General features: G+C 38.3%; 1 protein-coding gene across 4 annotated transcripts in view; it reads right to left on the bottom strand.

Moving 5' to 3' along the window:
- The window catches only part of HMGA2 (high mobility group AT-hook 2), a 141,325-nt gene that overhangs the window by 108,800 nt on the left and 8,772 nt on the right, over positions 1 to 23,753 (bottom strand). For 3 of the 4 annotated variants that reach the window (XM_019037784.4, XM_055358472.2, XM_004053509.5), the window contains exon 3: positions 18,164 to 18,214. In XM_019037784.4, the coding sequence (XP_018893329.1) occupies positions 18,164 to 18,214 (51 nt within the window). Of the gene's footprint in view, positions 1 to 13,196; positions 14,131 to 18,163; positions 18,215 to 23,753 lie in introns of those variants that run through there. The other variant, XM_004053511.5, reaches the window with a different exon arrangement.

The following is a 23,753-nucleotide window of genomic DNA, read 5'->3' as shown; positions in this document are numbered from 1 at the left end:
CTTTTGAATGTGTTATTGTAACAAACTACAAATGTTGGATATGATGCTTTACACTTAATGAAATTCACTGCAGTTTCTCATTATGCATTACAAATACCAGCCTGGTTCTAACAGGTTTAAAGATATAAAGAACTGTTATGGGTTGAATTGTGTCCCCTAAAAAGATATAGTGAAGCCCTAACCCACCTTGTCTCTATGAATGTGACTTTATTTGGAAATAAGGTCTTGGCAGATATAATCAAGGTAAGATGAAGTCAGTGGGGTGGGCCCTAATCAAATATGGCTGGTGTCCTTATAAGAGGAAAAGAGACACAGACACACAGGAACTGCTGTTACCACCATGTGGCAACCAAGGCAGAGAATGGAGCAATGCATCTAAAAGCCAAGGAGCATCAAGGATTACCAACAGCACCAGAAGTGAAGGGAAAGAGATGGAACAGATTCTTCCCTAGAGCCTTCAGGGAGAGCACAGCCCTGCCAACACCATGATGTCAGACTTCCAGTTTCCAGACTGTGAAAGAGCAAATTTCTGTTGTGGTAAAGCACCCAAGTTTGTGGCACTTTGTTATGGCAGCCCTGAAGAAACTAACACAGGACCTGAAGGAAGAGATTTATCAGAACTGTGGTCAACATTCCCAATGGAAATCCAAGGAAGATCGGGTGAGGCAAGAGGAAGCGGCTCGCTACAGGGAAAAGCAATGGACTAGAAGTCAGGAAACCTGGCTCTTGTCAGAACTAACAAGGTTGCGTGGCCTTGAACTGGACACAATTGCTCTGGGTTTTCATTTTGTCACCTGTAGAATATAAGAGGATTTAACTATATGATCTCTACACCAAGTCTAGCTTTATAGATGGGAAGACCAAGGACCACACAGACCAACATTTTAATACTTTCAAATTCACTGTTCTGGCACTGCTTGGACCTCAGGGACAGAAAGCAGGACACAGGAAACAGAACTGCAGTCTTCCATTTGCCTTGAGCCATGCTTACTGCAGCAATGTGGCCACATTTATTTTGGTTGAGTAAGGCCCAAAGGAGTTTGCTATGGAAGCAACAGCAGCATATGCTGATATTCTATAATTATTTTCTTTCAAATATAACTTTTTCTGCACTTCCAAGATTGTCAAAAATGTCTACAGCTGATTCAAAAGCATGATTTTTGTTTAAATAAGATAATAGTTACCACCAAAAATAAAGAATATCACTTGTAATTCGTAGATATTTGAAGTGCCAATAGTCAAAAAGCATTAGTCCAAAAAAAAAAAAAGAAAAAACAGCTCTTTGTATGCCACAGCATAGCTGGGATTTAGGATCCAACAGGGCTTTTGGTCCAAATATACTAAATGTATTCTCTAAAAGAATCCCATAATGATCACATTGATAGTGTTTTACTCTTCAGTTATTATGATCAATCATTATCATCATCATCATCATCATCATCATCATCATCATCTGTGTTCTGGTTACCTAAACAAACACTCAGATTCTAAGAGTGACTAGTGGAATGCAGTAGACCTTGGCCATTCTTAAATGTTAATATTCACAGTTTGAACTGTTTGCAAATCCATTTTTTCTCAGACTAGAGTGCAGGCCTGAGACATTTAGCCTGGAGGGGCAACTTGGCCATCTGCCTAGTGTTTGCATCTTAGCACAGCTTTGCTCTGTGTGTGTGTGTGTGTAACAGAGAGAGAGAGAAAGAGAAAGAGAGGGAGAGAGAAAGGAAAGAGAGAGACATGGTTGTAATATGAATTTTTTATTTGGGGAACCTAAACATTACAGTGGCATTCTCAAATGTGGATCTTCCTAAACGTGTCAAGATGACATGGTTCTACTATAATTGTTCTAGAGACTGGGCCAGATAGCCAAAGTACAATTAACAGGACAGTTTCCTCAGTGAATATCTGCCCGCATGGACATTTAAAATCTATGTGAAACAAGGAATTTCCAGAGGATGAAGGTATTCATCCACAACTTCAGGATGATACAGGCATGTGTTTCAATATATCCCAAAGGGCAAGCAGGTACTCAAATATGCCTGTTGTATGTGCCCAGGAAAAGCAGGTGTGTTACACTCCCAGGCCAATCCTTTCTTTCTTTCCTGGCCTCTGATGTTGGCAGAACTCTGAATGCAGTACAAAAGTGTAAGTTACTTCAGGCAAGCAGTTAGCTGTGTGCCAAGCCCACCTATGATTTTGCCAGGGCCAGCCAGACCTTTATAATGAGGGAATGTGAAAGAGTAACTGCACAGCCAAAGACAGGAACCATGGGCCAGAATTCCTCTCCCCACATTCCTACAGTCATGCAAAGTTCTTGTGTACTTAGAGAAGACACATTTAGTGTATGTCATCATGGGATGTGCCACAAACTCCTGAGCAACTGATAGTCTTAAAAGAATACCGGAGTGGGGAGGGAGAGCATCAGGAAGAATAGCTAATGCATGTTGGGCTTAATACCTAGCTGATGGGTTGATAGATGCAGCAAAGCACCATGGCACACATTTACCTATGTAACAAACCTGCACATCCTGCACATGCACCCCGGAACTTAAAAAATAATAATACCTCTGGTAGTGAATACATGAACCTACATGTGATAAAGTTGTATATAACTTGATGCTCACACATACACACACACAAATAAGTACATGCGAAACTGGGGAAATCTAATTGCGATGAATGGATTGTATGAATGTCAACATCCTAATTGAGATCTTGTTCTACAGTTTTACAAAATGCCAGCATTAGGGGAAAACTGGGCAAAACCCACAAGGCACGTCTCTGAAAGAAAAGGGGGCTAATTTTTCTCTCTACCAGAGAAAGGGCATGAAAGAAAGAAATATTTAAAGAATTTTTTTATTTTGAAAAACATAAATGTGTAAGGCTATCAAAATGTTCCTTTCTATATTGATGTTTCTCTTATCTAGCAATCTACAGAAAATGTGGAGGGACTTCCTTCTGACCTTTTTGTAAAAGGAACAGAAGATGTCAACAAGATAACAAACAACGTAGGTGGAACACAGGATATCTCGAAATGTGTACCTCCATCAGCCATTTTTCATGACAAACACTTTGAAATGTCCCAGCATTACACATAGTTTAAAAATTCTGCATTAAGTTAAAACTCATTAATCCTGTAAGAGTTCTTATGATTCATGAGCATGGGAAGCCTTGTTGTAAATACAGTGCGATCATCTCTCCTAGATTAACTACAGTGTCTGGAACTGCATTCCCACACATCTGCCTCAGCTTTTACTATGGACTTTAATTAGGGAACTTAATGCTTTGGTGGCATTCTCAAATTTGGATATTTCTATTTGAGATCCAGAGAGAGACGGGAAAAGCAACTGAATTTATTGAGCACTCACGATGCGCCAAGCACTGTGCATTGAGCTGCCTAGACCAGGAAGGGTGGGACCCCTGTGCGGCGAGGATGCAGGCTCATGCCCCAGACATGACATCACATTACCACTCTGCCCGCTCAGAATCACTGACTTAGGAGGCCAAAAACGATTAAGCGATTCAATGGCTAAGGTCACAGACAGCCATAGAGAAAAGGGCCTCGGGAAAACAGCATCTACAAATCCCATATGGATCACTGCGGCTGATTTTATTAGAATACTGAAACACATAAAGTAATCTGCAGGGATATTTAACCACATTCCACTCTAGACTACTCAAACTTATGTACTTTCAGCTCCATAATTAAATATGAAACAAAACTGAATTGAGGCAAGGAAACCAAAAGATTAATACAGTACAAATATGGGGGGAAGTTTCTTGCTTCTATAAACTTGAACAGTGTATTCAACAGATTTAAACTTGAACAGTATATTCAACAGATTTAAAATCTGTTGATAATTACAGTATCACATGTAAGTATTCATTTAAGCATTACCATGTCCATGCTACTTTCTTTTCTCCCCAGTTTCAGGGCTCTTAGACAGTCCTCATGGTTCAGCTGTCACAGCTAGGACAATCAATTTTCCAACTGGTCTTCTCCAGTGCCACACTCCCAGTTCCCCACACGTCAGTCTGCAACCTTCCCCCTCAGACTGTACCACTGCAGACACGGCCATTGTCCTCTCCTGCCTGGGATCACTGCAACCTGCCAGGTCACTTCCACTCCAAGCCATCCTCAATGTCCCAAAGTTTCCTTCTAATTTAGATATGTTTTGTCCATGATGTTCTGTTGGAACTTGGCAGTGAATGTCTTAAGAGACGAATTCTAAAATCCTCCTCTTCAATGTCTACTACTGGAGAGGTCTCTTCTGCTCATCTCTCTCTCCTGGGCACTTCACCTGTTTATTACCACATAGATCATGTGGCACTCTCTTAACCTCACCCAACCCTGCTTATTTATTCACTACTTCTGCACATGAACCCAATACCTTTCATGTTGGAATTCTTTTGATATGTCTCTGTGATACATCTGAAAGTTGTCAGTTTTAGCCTTTCAACCATAAGAGCAGATGGAAATGGAAAAAGAGTAAATGCCTCATAAACCATTAGATAAGACAAAGGAAAAGCTGAAGATAGCAAGCTAAGTGTTAGAAGTTATATAAATAACAGGAACAATTTCATTCACCCTATTGTAGTATATGAAATTTTAATTATTATTATTGTTATTTTTTGAAACAGAGTCTCGCTCTGTCACCCAGGCCAGAGTACAGTGGTGCAATCTCAGCTCACTGCAACCTCCACCTCCCGAGTTCAAGTGATTCTTTGGCCTCAGCCTCCCGAGTAGCTGGGATTACAGCAGCGCGCCACCATGCTCAGCTAATTTTTGTATTTTTTTTCTTTATTAGAGATGGGGTTTCACCATGTTGGCCAGGCAGGTCTCGAACTCCTGACCTCAGGTGATCCACCTGCCTTGGCCTCCCCAAGTGCTGGGATTGTAGGCATGAGCCCCTGCATCCAGCTAGTGTATGAAATTTTAATTGCTGATACTTACTGCTGTTACCTTATGATTGCAAGTTGCTTTATTTGTAAATTACAAATTACTTTCTTATATTATTCTGACCACAACCCAGACAGGAAGACAAAGAAGCAAAGAAGATATGACAATTATTATCCCTCTTTTACATAAGAGCAAGCAGGTTCAAGGATAAGTCACCTGTCCAAGGTCACAAAGCTAGAAATTCATTAAGTCAGAATGCAAGTCAGAAAGGCCTTTCATCACGAACGTAGTGTTCCATCTACCATATCATTTGAAGTCTCATTCAGAACCATGATTAGTGGGTTAGAAAAACAGGACATAGTGAGAAAGACTTGGGAATGTTATTGTGGAAAATGGAAAGCTGACAACATATTTTCACAGGGTTTAAAACTAATGATTTTTTGTTGTTGTTGTTGTTGTTTTGAGACAGAGTCTCGCTTTGTTGCCCAGGCAGTGGCATGATCTTGGCTCACTCCAAACTCCGCCTCCTGAGTTCAAGCGATTCTCCTGCCTCAGCCTCCCGAGCAGCTGGAATTACAGGCACCCGCCACCACAGCTGTCTAATTTCTTGGTTTTTGTTTTTGTTTTTGAGATGGAGTTTCGCTCTTGTCACCCAGGCTGGAGTGCCATGGTGCAATCTCAGCTCACTGCAACCTCTGCCTCCCAGGTTCAAGTGATTCTCCAGCTTCAGCCTCCCAAGTAGCTAGGATTACAGGCATGCGCCACCACACCCGGCTAATTTTTTGTATTTTTAGTAGAGATGGGGTTTCACCTTGTTGGCCAGGCTGGTCTCGAACTCCTGACCTCAAGTGATTGACCTTCCTCGGCCTCCGAAAGTGCTGGAATTACAGGCCTGAGCCGCTGTGCCAGGCCAAAATAATGGTATTTTGAGCATTTACTAGGTACTGGATACTTTAGCTAAAACTACAATGGAGATATTACCAGCCTCATTTCACGAAAGAAGAAATTTAGTCTCAGAGAGGTAACAAAGGCCTAAGGTTAGTAAGTGATAAGGTTCAGACTCAAATGCAGATATGTTAAGACCCAAAGTACGTACACTTTACAGTACCCCAAGTAGGAAGATATGTTTTGAAGAGGAACATAGCAGATGTTCTCTGTCACCATTAAGAACAAGACAAGAGGAAATGGACTAAGAACCGTAAAAGGAGAAATTCTAGGTTGAATACATGAAGACCCTCCTGTCACAGGAAAGACGATTAAACTTGTACACCACTGTCAAGGATGCTCATGAAATCACCTTTCTAAACTGCTTTTTTCATACACATAAGGATGTTTTTCTACCAAAGATAACTTCAAGACTGCAAGTGAATTAATCTAAACATTTTCTTGGACACAAAAATATCTCAGACTCAAAAATAAAAAAATAAATAAAACCACAGGATAAAACACCCAAATTTTCATACAAATTGGGAAATTTTGTGTTTGCCTTATGGATATAAAATGTCAGCTTCTCTAAATGTTTATTGTAATATATTTGTTTCAAAGATAGCAAATAGTAAGTCTGAATACTTACCACATTATTACAATCCCAGCAGAAAAGTCTTTTTTTAGTTAAAAAAAAAAAAAAATTCAGTCTCTTCATACTGTGACTGTGTAAGGCCAAGGTCTCTCACACTATACAATCTAAGAGCATTGATCATTCTATTAAAGCAATAATATACATAACCCATTTGCTTTATCATAGCAGGAAACAATGCAGTACAAGTGAGTTTAGTGTGAATTAGTTTCCTGTAAATACTGTGGCTCCCTAAGAACTTCCAACAGTGCAAATAGGGTCATAGCTGTAACAGCTTTGTTCCCATAGGTCTTAACAGTTGAAAAGGATCCCAACTGATCTCCACTAAGATGAGTGATTTAATAGCTAGGGGGACTATATGTTAGAAAAAATTACCTATTTATTGCTTATAAAATTATGAATTTTAAATGGTTTTATGTAGCTCATCAATTGTCTAAACAGGATGGAAGGCACAAAACTTTAAGCCTGGCTGATTTGATGACAAATTTTAATATCCACAAAAAATTCAACCACCAATAGAGGAAGGGCAATACTAAATAAAAAACAGAGGCTAGGCACAGTGGCTCACGCCTGTAATCCCAGTACTATGGGAGGCTGAAGCAGGCGGACCATTTGAGGTCAGGAGTTTGAGACCAGCCTGGCCAACATGGTGAAACCCTGTCTCTACTAAAAATACAAAAATTAGCCAGGCGTGGTGGCAGGCACCTGTAATCCCAGCTACTCAGGAGGCTGTGGCTCAAGAATCGCCTGAACCCGGGAGGCGGAAGTTGCAGTGAGCCAGTATCGCGCCACTGCACTCCAGCCTCAAAAAAAAAAAAAAAAAAAAAAAAAAACAGAGCCTACCATTGTCTTGGTTTGGTAGTCTGGAGATGACCACTCTCATTTAGGAAAATCTCAATAGCAAATCCAAACAATGTCATTAAACTCTACCACATTGCTATGTAAGAAATTATAATAAGGAGAATTAGGACTGGGAATGAGATACTTTTCACCAAATATATATGGAAAATATATAGTCCAAAGATATGAAAGGGGAATAAGGGATTTATTTATTGATTTGTAAATCAAACTATACTTTCTCTTTAAAAGAGAAATTTTAGATTTAGTAATAGCACAGAATGAACATGTTATAAGATGGACAGCATTATCACTCATTGCCTTTTCATCCTTTCCTTAAAACTTATAAGGTGTGCATCCAGTGCCAAGAATGTCCACCTCTCAAGAGAATGAGGGGACACAGAGATGGCCATGTTCATACATTCTAACTCCACCCCTAGGAGAGTGGGCCCAGGCATGCAAATGCCTCATCAAGTTTCCACTAGAGAATTTAAGGAATACTGAAGTTGGACTACCTGAGAGAATAATGGCAGGAAAGAAAATGTAGGGACAGAGACCCTGTAATAAGGAAATTACACTCGAGGATCAGCTTCTGACACAAACTGCGTAGGATGTATCTTTTCTGACATCAGAATCATTCTGAACAGGAAATAATAAGGGACCGCAAAACAAACAGTGCTTTCTAGAACATTACCAACCATAATCGTATGAGTCCATGTTCCTCCATGCACATACAGTTATTATCTCACCTTCTTGGGATTTAGTGCTTCCTGCACTGGGGAACTGCCTTAATATTGAAGATATTTGGGTTTTCTGGGAACTTGGTAAACCTGCACTTCCGTTATTGGTAATGCTTAAACTTTTAAGTTATGTAACATTGCTACCTATTATTCTAACTGAAGTACTTACTCACATGTTGACGTAAGCCTAGGATTTCAGATTGTTGTCCCCAGTAAATCTTTAGTTGTACACCCTACTGCCTTAATGTATCACTTTAAGTGCTTTCAAATGCCCTTGAAAGAAACAAATAGAGTAATTGACTTTTTACTTTTCTTTATTCTCATGTTAGTACTAAAAATTAACAGAAAGAAAATGGGACACAAATAGACCATTAAAAAAAGTTTTTGTAAAAAGAGAGAGAGAAAGAGAAACTACCTTAGAAAATTAGTTCATGAGGTTTGGCCAATAAAGCTGTCTTCTGTTTTTCTGATGATCCAAAATTGTGACAAAAATCCTTCTAAGGTACAGCATAAGAGTCTATTTTGGAAAGCAGAATGCTATTTCCAGGAGTGAGGGAATGGAAACATTAATATAGGGCAAGACATTCGAAGTTTCTATTGGGCCTGGGTGATAGTGGCTAGCAGCTTACTTCTTTAGTGGAGAGGCATAAGATGGAATTCAAAAGTATTACAAATACTGCTTTGATGCCTATAGGTTGTGCTTTTTAAAAAAAACCTACTGTAGCCTCTTTGGAAATACAAATCATTAGTCTGGATTTTTTTAAGTCAAAGAATGTAATTCAAATCCACATTCATTACTGGAAAACAAAAATTCAAAGGCCATGCTTTATACACACTAAAGAAAAACTGTCATCCTACTCACCGAACATTTAGTAAGCACCATTATGGGCCTGGGACTGTACTAACATCAACAATTATGACCTATTGAGAGCTTGACACATGCTGAATAAAGTTTTTTTGATGGCTTCTCATTTAATTCTTATGAAACAATCCTACCAGACAAAAACTATGATTACCCTTTGTTTTACACACAGGGCAACTGGGGCTGGGATGATCAACAACTTGCCTTGATTAAGCTGATACCTGAACCCAGGCAGTCTGAGCTCTTAATCACTTTGCTGAATTCCCTCCTATGTCCTAGGTGCTGAGGGTAAAAAGATAAATAGGAGATACGCACCCAACCCTCAAAGAGCTCATTTTAAAACACAAAGGGCTGCACTATTCAGAAATATTAAAGTATATAATTAAGTTGCTATAAGACCTGGTGATTTAAAAATTATTTGATAAGCATAAATTATATTGAGTATGCACAAAGAGGAAAAATAAGGTCACCATATGTTAAATGGCTCAACAGAATTTTCCTGTTTTTTTCTGATTCCCTTTTTCTCCCTCTTTTTGGAGCCTGTACCTGACAATTTAACACCCATCTTTTTAACCCAATAGTAACTAGATGAAATTTGATTACTTTGATAAATCAAATCTGTATACATTTTGTATTAGCTTTAATATTTGCTGTGATGATAATGAGAGAATGTAACCCCAGGCACACAGCACATAGCACAACCAATTCATATATCATATATAAGTGTGTGTGTATATATATATAGTATGTATGTATACATATACATGTACATTCAAATTATTGTGTTAATATAGGTAAATTCAAATAGTGTGTCATTAGGATTTGGAAAGCAATATAATTACTTCTATGGAAGGACTTAAATTCTAAAGAGCTCAAAATACTTGAAAACTGTAATTTAATTTAGCCTCCTAACATCTGAAGCATAGAATAATAATCTACCTGGCAGGGCAGGTATCAGGTTATCTCTTTAGAGCTCCCCAGACTATAAATTCCCCAAAGGCAGCCCCACCTATCTTGTCAGCCTTGACATCCCTAGGACCCAGCACAGACTTGATTTATAATCATGTCAGACGGCTTTGGCAAAATGTTTAGACAAATGGGAAAATCACAAAATCAAAGGGTCTCAGAACTGGAACTCTAGGGTTTAAATGATCCAGCCAAGAAAGAGACAAGCAACCAAATAGGTGAACAACAACAACAAAAAAAGTGTTTCAGTAGCCTCTGTCTCTGTCTCTGTCCTGTACATGCTGTGCCTTCTGCACAACATCACATTTAAACAGGCACTCGAGGTGCATTTTCTGAGTTAATGCACTGAAATTACAGTACAATGTGATAACACGGGCTTTCCTTGGTCATATAGTTAGGGTTAGCTCTGTGGCCTCTTAACACCCAAACAGGACTCTTTCAGCATCATAAGACAAATTCACTAAACCTGAATTGAAAGAACTACGTTCCACAACCTGAGTCTAATGTAAGCATAGATTTGATGCCATTCTTCTGAATCTGAACAGAGGCTAAAGACTTGCCAGAACAAGCTTGACCGGCAGCCATTCATCGTTTACTAAGGAAATGCTCAAAAGGGACTCTTGTTTACTACGGCATCCTGAAAAAGACTTTTTAACTAACTTATAAAACCACGTTTATTATAAGAATGAAAAAATAATGAATGAAAAACAAATTTCAGTGTCATGGCTGCATTCAGTGATTCCTGAGAGCGGGGCGAGCCTGGATGTAGATAATCTGAAAACCTTATGTTGGCTGTTACTCTCAGCCTCCTTCTTACCAAGCCTTTTACCAGAGCTGACCCCCTGTTCCTGACCCTGCCCCCCGTCTGGTGGAGGCGCTAATGGGCAGTGAAATGGCCAAAGGGCAGGCAGCAGGGGCGAGCAGAGAAAACAAAGCAAAGAAGGGGACAAGAGGCTGGATCATCACAAACTCAATGATCAGTCCCTGGATGATAGAGCTGGCTGGAGCAATAAAGGTTTTTGTGTTTTACAACCATAAATGCTTGACAGCCATTAGTTATGGACAGAATGTTCCTGTCAGGCACTTAAACATGAGAAAAGGCATGGATAAATTAAGCAACCTGCCCAAAGGTATTCAGCCCATCAAAATGCAGAGGTCCTTTTTTCAATCTGGAATACAAGGAGTAGGCTTGATTTCATCCCATCTTTTGTCAAAAATGTTTAAATGTTTGTGTCAAGTATTGAAGAGTTTAGAATCAGGAATTCCTTGATTTTTAAAAAAATCTTAAAGGCCGTGAGTGGTGACTCACGCCTGTAATCCCAACACTTTTGGAGGCTGAGGTGGGAGGATCACCTGAAGTCAGGAGTTCGAGACCAGCCTGGCCAACATAGCGAAACTGCGTCTCTACTAAAAAAACAAAAATTAGCCAGGCATGGTGTCGTGGGACTATAGTCCCAGCTACTCAGGAGGCTGAGATAGGAGAATCACTTGAACCGGGAGGCAGAAACTGCAATGAGCCGAGATTGTGCCACTGCACTCCAACCTGGGTGACAGAGCGAAACTGTCTCGAAAACAAAACAAAACAAAACAAAAACAAAAACCCTTATAAAAGCAGCCTCCACCTTTAAAAACACAACAAAAATGTTCTCCTGGAATATAATCATTTTACTTGTTTACCTAGTTTAAAAAATGTGGCATATTAATTTTATTAATATACAGCATGGGGATTTCCAACCTTTTAGAAATATTTACTACCATCCATAAATACTTACAGTAAGGTGAATGTAGGTAAATATGTGTATGGGAGTAGGGATAGTACACTGTGTAAGGAAAGTCTTACATACATTTGTTGTCATACAAAATGATCACTGATTCTACATTTGTCATTTTATTAGAATTAAAAATTGAGATTACTGTCTTGGCCAGGACTCTATTGATCTGATGATAGCATATGGAGAAATAAGATATTTTTATGAACTACCTCCTGTCTAGAATTTGCCACTCCACACAGTTGAGAAAAATCTCTTCTTCCTTGGTGATAGTCGATGCTATTTTGGCACAGCAGCAAAGCCACTGGAGCTTCAGACTCTGCAGTCAATGTTTTTATAATCCTAAATGGTTAGGGTCTGGTAGAGGTTGGCCATGCTAAACTGGATGAACTGGCTGACCAAGTAGGGCAGATTATCAATCTCTTTTTTTGAAAGTCTTCATTTAACAGAATAATTAAGAATAGCACTTACATATTAAAACAAATGAAAAAGATGTTAGTATTGAATCAAAACATGAATGATCAAATTCAATTCTTCACTTTTAGATATGACTTATTAGTGTTTTCATATTTAATCTTTTAATTTTAAATAATCTTTTTAGTGAATTTTGTGGTAAACTATTAAGATTAAGCTACAAAATTTTCCCCATAGGGAAAAAACTTGAAAAGTACTCTATTTTTATCATAAAATATTGCAAAGGAAAAGATAGTTTCAGAAAATATTACTTACCAACTTTGAATGCATTATACGCATCAGCAAATTTATATTTAATTACTAAGCATGTATTTTAAAAATGCAGTCGCTTTAAAAAGAGCATCTCCTGTTTTTTAAAGCATGTGATAATGGCAAGGGTCTAAGGGAAAATGATTTCACCTTCACACATTCCATTAGCAGACAGTTTTTGATGTTATATCAAAGTTATTTCTTCCCCTCCGACTCCAGTACAAAGTTGCAATTATCTGCAATCTGCATTATTGGATATCCCTTTCTAAACATTGCAGTTATATATTTCATTTTTTTTTTTGAGATGGAGTCTTGCTCTGTTGCCCAGGCTGTAGTGCAGTGGCATGATCACCAAGCTCACTGCAACCTCTGCCTCCCAGGTTCAAGCAATTCTCCTACCTCAGCCTCCTGAATAGCTGGGACTACAGGCATGGGCCACCACACTCAGGTAGTTTTTGTATTATTGATAGACATGGGGTTTCACCATGTTGGCCAGGCTGGTCTCGAACTCCTGGCCTCAAGTGATCTGCCCGCCTCGGCCTCCCAAAGTGCTGGGATTATAGGCATGAGCCACCATGCCCGGCCACTTTCAACAAGGAAAGTCTTAAATTACAAACAGCTAAAAGTTTTTGTTTTGTGTGTGGGCGTGTGCGTGTGTGTGTGTGTGTGTGTGTGTGTGTGTTTAAGTAGCAAACCTCTCTGGAGGGAAACAGTAATGGACATGTAAAATTTAATGTTTTAGCTTCAAAATCAGATTTCCAGGTTCTTCAATACATTAATGCTTGGGATCTTTAGAATAAAGCCAAAGAATTCCAAAAACAAAGAATGTGTGTAGTAGATTTTATTTTGACTCACTTCTCCCTTCTCGATCCTCAAATCATCACTTAAATTTCTAGATTTCTACAAACTAGGGGAAAAAAACCCTTGCTGTCTTATCTAGAATCCTCACGTTTGACTAATATATAAAATTACATCACTTTCCTGTGTATCACAAGCTCTTTAATAAGAGAAAGACAACTGCCCCCCCTTCAAAAGCAATGGAATGGAAATGCATATTTTTTAATCAACGTACTGCACACACCCCATTACCAAATAAAGGGAATCAGCAGCCTGAGAAACCAGCTGGGGATTGCTGGGATCTTTCTAGTGACCAATTGAAGTGAACTTTAAGCATCTGGTCCTTGGATCTATTTCTAGGTCAATCTTAGTATCTCCAGAAAGATATTTTTCTTTTAAAAACCATTAATTCATATAGGGAAATATTTTTCTTCTGTTGTTAATTTCCTTTCTTTTAAAATATTCTGAGAACAAAACACCTAAAAGTATCACTTGTTCCCATTGATGTAGTCTTCATTATTTGGTTCTTGCTTCTTTTCCTCCAGAAGCACTAGCTGCATCACTAAGCAACATCTGGATGGAGGATTTTATACATGAGGTTAACAACTGTATTACTTCATTGTATTCTTGAGCCTGAGCCCCACTCTCTAAAACTTTCTCCAAATACTTTCCATCACTAAACTAGGTATGTGACGAGCTCCTTTCCTAGGCATGAATAGAAAAATGCAAATAATTAAATGCCAAATTTCAATTGGCAAGACTGGCTAATGGAATTCTATAGAAGTTCTGAGAATCAGCACATCTCTGTATGTACATCTTGAGGCAAACAGCAGAAATACTTCTTTTCAAACTGATGAACACCACATGACACCAAATCTCTGCTATTGGAAGAAAGGCTTCTAAGCTGCAATGTAAAACTCCTCCTTAATAGCAAAGAGAATTAAAATGTTCTTTAGTATTATTTATAAGCAGTTCTTAAACTTGATTAATATTCAGCATAAATATATTGAGGACATAATGATACTGTCAAGGGTACTTGGTTAGTCTGACATATAACTCTGTTACTTCATTCTATGTCTAACTACTGGTGGCTGCAAGTAATTAAGGTTTAGCCTACAGCTAATGTCAAAATGAAAGTGTACAGTGAAATTAATCATAATTTCCAACATTTACTGAGCACTACCTATGTGCCATGCTCTTTATTAAGCCCTTTGCATGCATTATCTCATTTAATCCTTACAACTCTATGAGAAATATACCTTTTGCAGATGAGGAAACGGGACCTTTAAAGGTCATGTGATTTTCTTAAGACTCCAGTTAGCTACGTGACAGGCCAGAATTTGAACCCAAGCCATCTGAATCCAGAGCCTGAGCTCTTAACTATAAAAAGCCAGGAAAAAAAGAGACCCAATTTACCTCTAGCCTCTTCTATACACACACACACACATGAAAATCAGACCACCTCATAAAAACAATAGATCTGAAATCCAGTTCAAACTAGGGGGATAAAAAAAAAGATGAAGGAAATTAAAGTAAAAAATAGAAGTGTTCTTAAGCAAATCTAGTTAACACACTCATTAGATCACTGGATTGGCCAATGCTTCATCCCCTCTGAAAGCAAGACTGGTGCAAGTTTCTCTCCCACACCTACCCATGTGGATCCCAATTACATCAGATCAGAGGATTCCTCGGTAGGTATCTTTTCCCAGGCCTCTTACATGAATCTATAATATCTACTGGAACAAGTTTTAGAAGCACAAGAACTTTAAAACAAAGCAAAATATCCCACAAGAATAAAAGGGGAACAATTTGGCTTCTAACCCATATGCCTAATGAATCCAGTCGGTTCAAAAATATATCTCTAACTCAAGGAAATCGGTGAATGACACTGTTGGAAAGAATTGAACTTGCTATAAAGTATAAGCCCATTTCCTATGGAAAATGCAATGATTTATTTCTTCAGCACAAGCTTTCCAGCACAGAATGCCATTGAACGGAATGCCTTGCTGTGACTGGCTGCATACTCTACCCAACAGAAGATATACAAGCAAAGAGGAAACACACTGTCTAGAAAAAATATACAATTTCCTTTTATTTCCTCTTCTCAGTAGAACAACTCTTCTTTGGGGACCAAATCAGGGACTTGTAACAATTCACCACATAATATTTTCCATTCTCACAGCCAGTAAAAATTAGAAACCAGGAGAGTCAAAGAAAATGGCCCAGCTATTCTCAGAAAGGCAAGGATTTCTGTGGTGGGGGCCTCACATGTGCTTCTTACCCAGCAGGAAGATCTGATGCCTGAAATCCAGATCCCCCCTAAATTAGCAAGAACCCGTTAAGAAAAAAAAACATATATATCCTTTAATTGCTCTATAGTTTACTCCTGCTTGGCTGAATCACTAACTGTTTAAGGATGTGTGGTGAGAAAGAAAACTGTAAAGAAAGGTAGATGTAAACTGAATGACTTCGAAGTAATAGGGCAGGCTGTAATTAACTAGCTGGCCAGATGTGGAGCCATAGGAAGGTTCTGAGAAGACAGGACTCTAACCTATGGAGGTGAATCGGTGACCATTATAGGACAGCCCAAAGGCAGAGGAGATGAAAGCCTGAGAGAGTTAAGAGGCCCCATATGATGGAGGTTAGTTTGCTGGTTAACTGCCACTGTATTTGCTTGCAATTTATTTTATTTCATTTTAGCCACATTAATCCCATGGCTTCAAAGAACTCATCTATTTTCTATTATGTTGCCTATTAGAAAGATTATACACGTCTTTCTTATTAATTAGTTCAATGGTATGGGATGTCCTTTCAGAGTTCTGATGCTTAGAAAACAGCAGATCTCTATTTGATATGTATGCCAGTATCAACTTAGTCAACAATGTGCTCATTAGAGTATACTGGAAGCAGCAGTTTTTGACTTCCGAGACTAAGGCAAAAAAGGCCTTGCAGCTTCCTCCTCAGTTACCAGAAAATTCCCAGAGGGAGCCCTGACTGCATGTAAGAAGCCTGATTATCCTGGGGAGGCCATGTATGGGTGATCCAGTGCACGCACTCCCAGATCCGCCCAGATTTCCAGCCAATCTTGATAAAGCACCAGATTTGTAAGTGAAACAGCTCCAGATTCTGGATCCCAAGTATTAAAGTCATCCCCTGATGCTTGAGTTTTCCCAGGGGAGACCCCAGACATCATGGAGCAGAGACAAGACTTTCTGCTCTACCCTGCCTATCCTTGACCCAAAGAATCCATATGCATAATAAAATAGTTTTTTTACACTATTAAGTTTTAGAGTGGTTAACTAAGCAGCAATCGATAACTGGAACCATATGTACAACAAGGAAGGTGATAAACCCACTGTTTATGGAACCCACACCTGAAATATGATATTTAGTTCTAGGTGACATCTTTCAAAAGATTAACGAACAAACATGTTCAGAAAAGAATAACAAGAATGTTCCTTTATGGGGAAAAAATGAGAAAACTGGAGTATGTGTTACATACAAACACAGATACATACAAACAGTATGTGTTAATTGTCCTCAACCGTTTGCAGGGCTATCATGAGTGAAAGTGAAAACAATTACTCTGTATATTCCCAGAAGGATGACCTAGAGACAGTGGACGGAAGTTACAGGTAGTCAGATGGAATAATTTTCTAATGTGCAGAGCTTTCCTAGAAGAAAGAGGCAGCCTTGAGAGGTAGCAAGTTCCCTAACTTTAAAGGTAATCAAGCACGCTAGATGATCACCACTTGATAAGTAGGTTTGGAGAGAACTAATTTAATGAACAGAAGGTTGAATGAAATATCCTTACTTTAAGGTCACACTTTAACACTGAGATGTTTTTCATCTAAAGATCATCCCATTTCCTTATGCTAAGAAATCTAATCCCAACACATGTTGAGCAGAGGAAAAATATAAGATGAATAAATTAAATGAAAGGCAATACCAAAGTATAAATAGAAAGTGATGCAGAACTCTAGAGGAGAAAGGAATGGCAAACAGGAACATATAATCCAGCATAACAGAAAAAAAAAACAACTTTTTAAAATTTGGAGCATGAAGAAAGAATTGAGGAAGAGGAAAAAGGAAAGCCAAAGAACCCATCATATGCAGCACTGGGTATAGAGGATGCCCTCATCCTTCTTGAGAAACGATTTCATGCATTTTTAGGACTTCTTTTCTCCGTCAGTGGGAAAGACAGACCAGAAGAACATGGGTAACACAGCAACCAAGGGAACAAAGTTCAAGCAGTAAAATTAGCAAAGCTCTTCAGTGACCACTGAATTTCTGGCCTCAAAAGATACAGGATCTGTGTGCCTATAGGATCAAGTGCACTTGTATGGATACAGCTATCTCTGATGTTTGCATGTGGAGAATGACTACTAAGGGAAGCAAGAAAAACTCAAAATAAACCCTTGCTTCCTAACAAAGCCATGTGAAAAAGAAAACACAAACCACCTAGAAAATGAGATGTGTCCAAAAAAAAGCCATGGAGAAAACCAAAAAAAAAAAAAAAAAAAAAAAAAAAAGAAAAAGAAAGAAAAAGAAAAAAGAAAAACATTAAAAAGTTATCACATACACATTGTGTATGAATTTTAACACCATTTGTAATCAACTTCCAAGGTTTCATAATACCCTTTAACTTTAGTTACTCAATCTACTGAACAAATCATCTCATTGTTACCCTATTTGAAGGAAGAGTGGAGCCTCTTTTGATGTTGATAAGAGATAGAAAAATGAGTCCACCTTCAGGAAAGAAAAGTGTTCTACGTAAACACCTGGAGCCTAGTGGTAGGAAGTGATGATAATTTGTCTCTTGACTTAACCCTTTCAAAGATTCATCAAACCAGAAGTTGGAAATTCATGTAATCGACGAAATAAAACTTTTCTCATTTAATACAACAGAAATTTTTCTTTACAAAAAAAGAGGAAAAATTATATCTTATTACTCACCCATTTCCTAGGTCTGCCTCTTGGCCGTTTTTCTCCAGTGGCTTCTGCTTTCTGCAAATGAAAAAGGAAGTCATTATAGTTTTCTACCTGACATCGTTTATAAGTACTGCACCAAGGGACACATTTGAAGTAAGAATGTTCTGCTTTGCAGATGACGTATCGGTTTTTTTTTGTTTTCTTTAACAAACTTCGTCTCCTCAAAGGTTAATCTTTTTCCACATTTTTGAGTAGATTCTTCTTCATTGCATGATGTAAAGAGGTATCTATGCAACCCCTCACCCTAAAAGACTCCCCCTGTAGTGATCTCTTCTGAAATACATGAAAATGCTTTTTCAAAAGCTATTTTGCTTTTATTTCTGTCCATATTAAAAACATTATCCCCACATTCTGTAACTACATAAGTTAGTATTTTAGAAAATTAATATTTCTTAAGATGATCAAGATTCTTTCCATGTCACAACTAAAGTTGCAAAAATTAATATTGACATATTACTTTACAATTTACAAAGCTCTTCTACCTATATTGGTAGTCAAAAGCAAGTATAAATGTGAAAAAGAATACACAAGCATTCTAATTCAAAATAACAAACATTTGCACACTTCTACATGCTTAATTTAATGTTCCTTGCCTGAAACAATCACCTGTCAATCAGTTCACCTAAAGCAGAGGAAAAAAAGCAGGCAGAAATCATCAGTTTGTCCCAGTGATTAAAACTATATGTGCCTAGAAATAATGATTAATTAAAAATGTACTTTATTAACCATAATCCCACACTTAACATGAATACATTTCTATCTTGAGAGTTTGTTTCATTGCTTTACTTCACAGAAGATTTTTCTGATATCACAATTGTTAACATTATTTATAAAGCAATTAGTTTTTCCCTGTTTTTGTCAGCCCTAGTCCAATCTTCATACACAACAACACACCAATACACACACATATCACATACATCTATAAAAACATGTGTTCCTGCTTTTTAGGATAAAGAAAACTTAGTACATATTGTTTCATGTATAAGAATCATCCATGGCTATATTAACACACAAATACAGGTAACTTGAACCAGGATACCTTGTTCCACATTTTACTTTTGTTATCTGAGTTAGCAGCCGGTGGGGGTACTTGGTACAGTGATATTGACTGTAGCAGCCAGTGGCGGTACTTGGTACAGCGATACTGACTGTCTACACTGCCAAATGAAACTTTCCTCTTTTTCTCTTCAATCTGCCTGGTAAAAACAAATAGCTTTACATGATAGTTGACAAACAAATAGATGGATAGGCAGATGGACAGACAGGTAGATGAGAGATAAAATAAGCCACAGCATTTCTCACCAAATAGTATCTCCCTGATCTGGCATTACTATCCAACAGGTCCCATGAATTAACGCAAACTCTATATGACTGTAATGTTAACTCACAAATATTGAGAATTTAAAATATCCCAGGCACTCGATTGTCAGTCACATGTGTTACGTTAATCCTTACAGCAGCCTTATAAAGTGGGTATTATTATTTCTCTTATTTTGTAGATGAACAACTAAGTCTTAGATAGGTTAGGTATACAACTGGCTCAAGGTCACAAACAAAGCAGGTAAGTGGCAGACCTGGGATTTGAACCCAGTTTTGTCTAACTGTAAAGACTGTGCTCCTAGCCTCTTAACAATGCTACTACCCGGTAGTATACAAGCATTTGCTACCATAAAAAAATACTTTAGGAAACTAAAATTGTCACTGATTCAGTTAATTTCCCAGGACAAAAGAAAACCTGGTAGCCTTTAGGGGTTCTATCTAACCATCTGATTTGGACACTCTGAATCATTGTTTATCACTTTTGAATGGCTCCACAAAGGAATCATTTGTTGTCAGAGGTTAGTGGCATTATCTTACCTTCAGTCCCAAGGGCATGAATTTAGCGAAAGCCCAGAGTGTCAAGTAAATCATACCCTCTTCAGAGCATTGCCTCATGGAGAGGGAGGTGCCCTGAGAAGATCAGACTCTACCTCGGAACGCTTAGATTCCAATTCCTGCTCTTCCATTTTAGCTTTATGACTTTGGGCAGGTCCTTGAAGACCTCAATTTGGTTTCATCTGTGCAATGGAGATGACTCCTCCTGTGAGACGCCATTCCTAGAAGTACTTAGAAGTTCCTGCCTCCCATGAGGTGCTCCATAAGTGTTCTTTCACTCCTAACTAGATGGAACCCTTAAAGGGAGTTTTTCTTTTTTCTTTTTGAGACGGAGTCTCGCTCTGTCGCCCAGGCTGGAGTGCAGTGACGCGGTCTCTGCTCACTGCAAGCTGCGCCTCCCGGGTTCACTCCATTCTCCTGCCTCAGCCTCTCAAGTAGCTGGGACTACAGGCGCCTGCCACCACACCCGGCTAATTTTTTGTATTTTTAGTAGAGACGGGGTTTCACCGTGTTAGCCAGGATGGTCTCGATCTCCTGACCTCGTAATCCGCCCGCCTCGGCCTCCCAGAAAGGGAGTTTTTCTTCGAGTTAGTTTCCTCTCACAGAAGCCTTGGTCAATGCAAGTATTCCTTCACACCCATCTGTCACCTTTAGAATGAGGCTTTTAAGGATCCCTTTGGCTATTGCATAGTGAGTTATACATGAGTGTGGAGTTCTGTAGCACAGAAGCAGCATCTGACTTAATCTTTGGAAGCAACCATAAGATTGCACAGTTAACCCAGTAGTAAATTACAAAAACATGGAAAATAGAAATCCTTTTTATTGAAAAGGGGGTGTGAAGTCAGGGTGGGAGAAGGAGCCTATTGACCTTAGAAGTTAACAGTGCTACACCAGGCTTTTTCTGCACGGTTGTTATGTTTCAGGGGCCATGATGTGATCTGGGTGTATCTAAAATCTATTGAAGAGAGAGGTTTTTTTTCTGAAAGAGTTTCACTGTATTTCAAAATCAGAGAAAGCAAATCTCTCAAAAACAGAAAAAGCCCTGCAAATAAGATGACTTTTAAATGAGCATCTCATTTACAAAAAGCCTATTGAGAAATAAAATTTGCACCATTAACTAAAGGGCAAAATATCACGATTATCACTCGGACTTGTTAAAAGCAAACTTGCTCCTTGGTCGTTCAGGCCAGTGTTACATGTAAACTGAAACCCTCTTCTGAGACTACATCGAGAAGAAACACATTAGCTGTGCTGTGTGGCGTCAATCTGGGAGGTTTTCATTGTTCTTTAAAACCCACATTATTTAATCATTCTAATCAAACTCCACAAAGGCTGCAAAACAAGTTAGGGTTTTAGTTTGTAAACCAGCTTAGATCCAGGATTTTTACATATTGGAAAACATCAGCTTTAATATTGTTTTCCTGTGTTTAATGCTCTTCAGGATATTATTTTTCAAAAAAGACAAACAAAACATTCAGGAGGCTTGTTTTGTTTTAACATATGTAATACTGTAGAAGTGTATATTTGGTTTTCCTTTGCCAGAATAGAATTTGGCTTTATACTACAAACCCATGTATAACAGAGACATAACTAATTCTCACTATTTATTGCTCACATCAAGAGAGAAAAGGGAGATATGGTCGGAATTCTCATTGGTAAGAACTGAAATTTCAGACTGTTACCAGCACTATTATGCGAATATTTACAACAATCATATCTCATTAAAAGTGTCATTTCTCCCTTGTTTGCCCTCATTAACATTTTTATGTTTTAAACTTTAGATTCAAAACTGTACACTTAATTTTATGATATATTTAGAAGCAAGTCCATGAAGATTAGGAGAAATGTTAAATGGGAAATATAATTATTTCTTTCTCTAAGAAGTTCTGTACTCCAGGCTCTTCAATGTACTGCATATTTTAAAAACTAATTAGGAAAGAAATTCACTAGCAAATACATCTCTTGAGCTTGAAAACAGTGCTTAGCACTAGTGCCTCGTGTACAGGAGGTGTTCACTATATACTTGTTGAAGGAGGGGAGGGAGGGAGGCAAAGAGAGAGGAAGGGAGGAACGGAGGGAGGGAGGGAGGGAGGGAGGGAGGAAGGGAGGAAGGGAGGGAGTGAGGGAGGGAAGGAAAGAAGGAAGGAAGGAAGGAAGAAAAAAAGGAAGGAGGAAGAAGGGAGGGAGGGCAAGAGGAAAGGAAGGAAAAAAGGAAGGAAAAGTGTTTATATTATATGTGTGTCTTATTTCCCTCTTATCATCAGAATTCTAGAGTTCAGTAAAACTAGAGATAATTTCACCCAGCCCTCTCATTTAGCAAAGAAGAAAACTTCTGGATGTGTTACAATTCCCAAAGACATAGCCCCATGATATTATTTGGGAACCAGAAGTCTTGTGGGTATCAGTCGCAGAAGGCATACATTTCCAATCCCTTTATAACCTTTGGAGTGGCCCTTCAAAGGTTTCCCAAAGCGTAATTTCCAACCTGCATTTCAGGTTACTGGAGATAACAGAAATCTATCTTGTAACAAATATTTTACAGAACATTCGGGAGCACATGGTAGTGGAAAGAGTATAATCTTTAGAATTAAAGTGAATTCAAACCCAGGTGCTACCATTTACCAGAGTTGAGTATCAGATATGTCCTGTTTACATCTTTGAATCACAGTTTTCTCATTTCTGGAATGAAGACCACAATGCCTAAATCAGAGAATTAAAGGAGCTAACATATATATAAAGTGCCTGACAAAAGCTATGGCATTTAGCACTTAGTCAAATGTAATTTCTTTTCCCTCCCCTTATTTTAAAATGCTACCCACAAATATAATACTTACCAATTTTCTTAGTTTCCAAAGTGACTTTCCAAGCATTATCTTACTTCAGTAGGGCAGGGCAGGCGTTACTTCCCCTGTTTTACAAATGGGAGATTAAGCAACCTGCCCATGTTCACAGGTAGTAGAACTGAGACCCAATCTGATTTCAATGCAGTGAAGTGTCTGTTCTTTGGAGAGCTATTCCTACATAAAATAAAACTGCCATTCGAAAATTTAAAAAATAAAAGATAACCTTCTAGGGTGAAAATCAAATTAGTTAAAAGTAATGTATTTCCAAGTTTCCTATAAACACATGGACAAGAGCAGAGGTTGGAAACTAAGAATAATTCAATTCTGACTTCAGGGTCAGGTTTAGGTGGCTATTAATTTTTTGCTATTACAAGTTCTCTCATCACATTTTTTTATGTACTATGATATAGCCAGAAATCCCCCACTGCAAATCCATCAGTGCATCTGTACCAAAAAAAAAAAAAACTAGAAAAATATTTGGGTGTGATGGTGCCCTGTCTTGTTTGCATGTATCTTGATTTGCATGAAGCCCACTATCCAAAGCCTAGAAAGCACATTTTATTTCCTTCAGTTGCTATTTTTAAAAATATAAACAGTATAAATCAATGTACACTGATATCAAAATCAACTCTATGAATCAATCCCACTAAGTACTGAGGAAATTCTCATTTTACCTTTTTGATAATCCAGTTCTGTAAGTTTCCTAATTTTACATGCAACACTTTTAGCCTTGAAGAGACATTACAATTTGCTATCACAATATATTTTCCAATAGAAAATATAAGTAATTTTCATCACCCATTGTAGTTCCTGCTTATTACCCAAGTTAGCCCTTA

Source organism: Gorilla gorilla, chromosome 10 (assembly GCF_029281585.2).
Source record: "Gorilla gorilla gorilla isolate KB3781 chromosome 10, NHGRI_mGorGor1-v2.1_pri, whole genome shotgun sequence".
Classification (NCBI taxonomy): Eukaryota; Metazoa; Chordata; class Mammalia; order Primates; family Hominidae; genus Gorilla; species Gorilla gorilla.
Note: the sequence above shows the minus strand (reverse complement) of the source record. Positions and strands in the feature narration are given on the sequence as shown.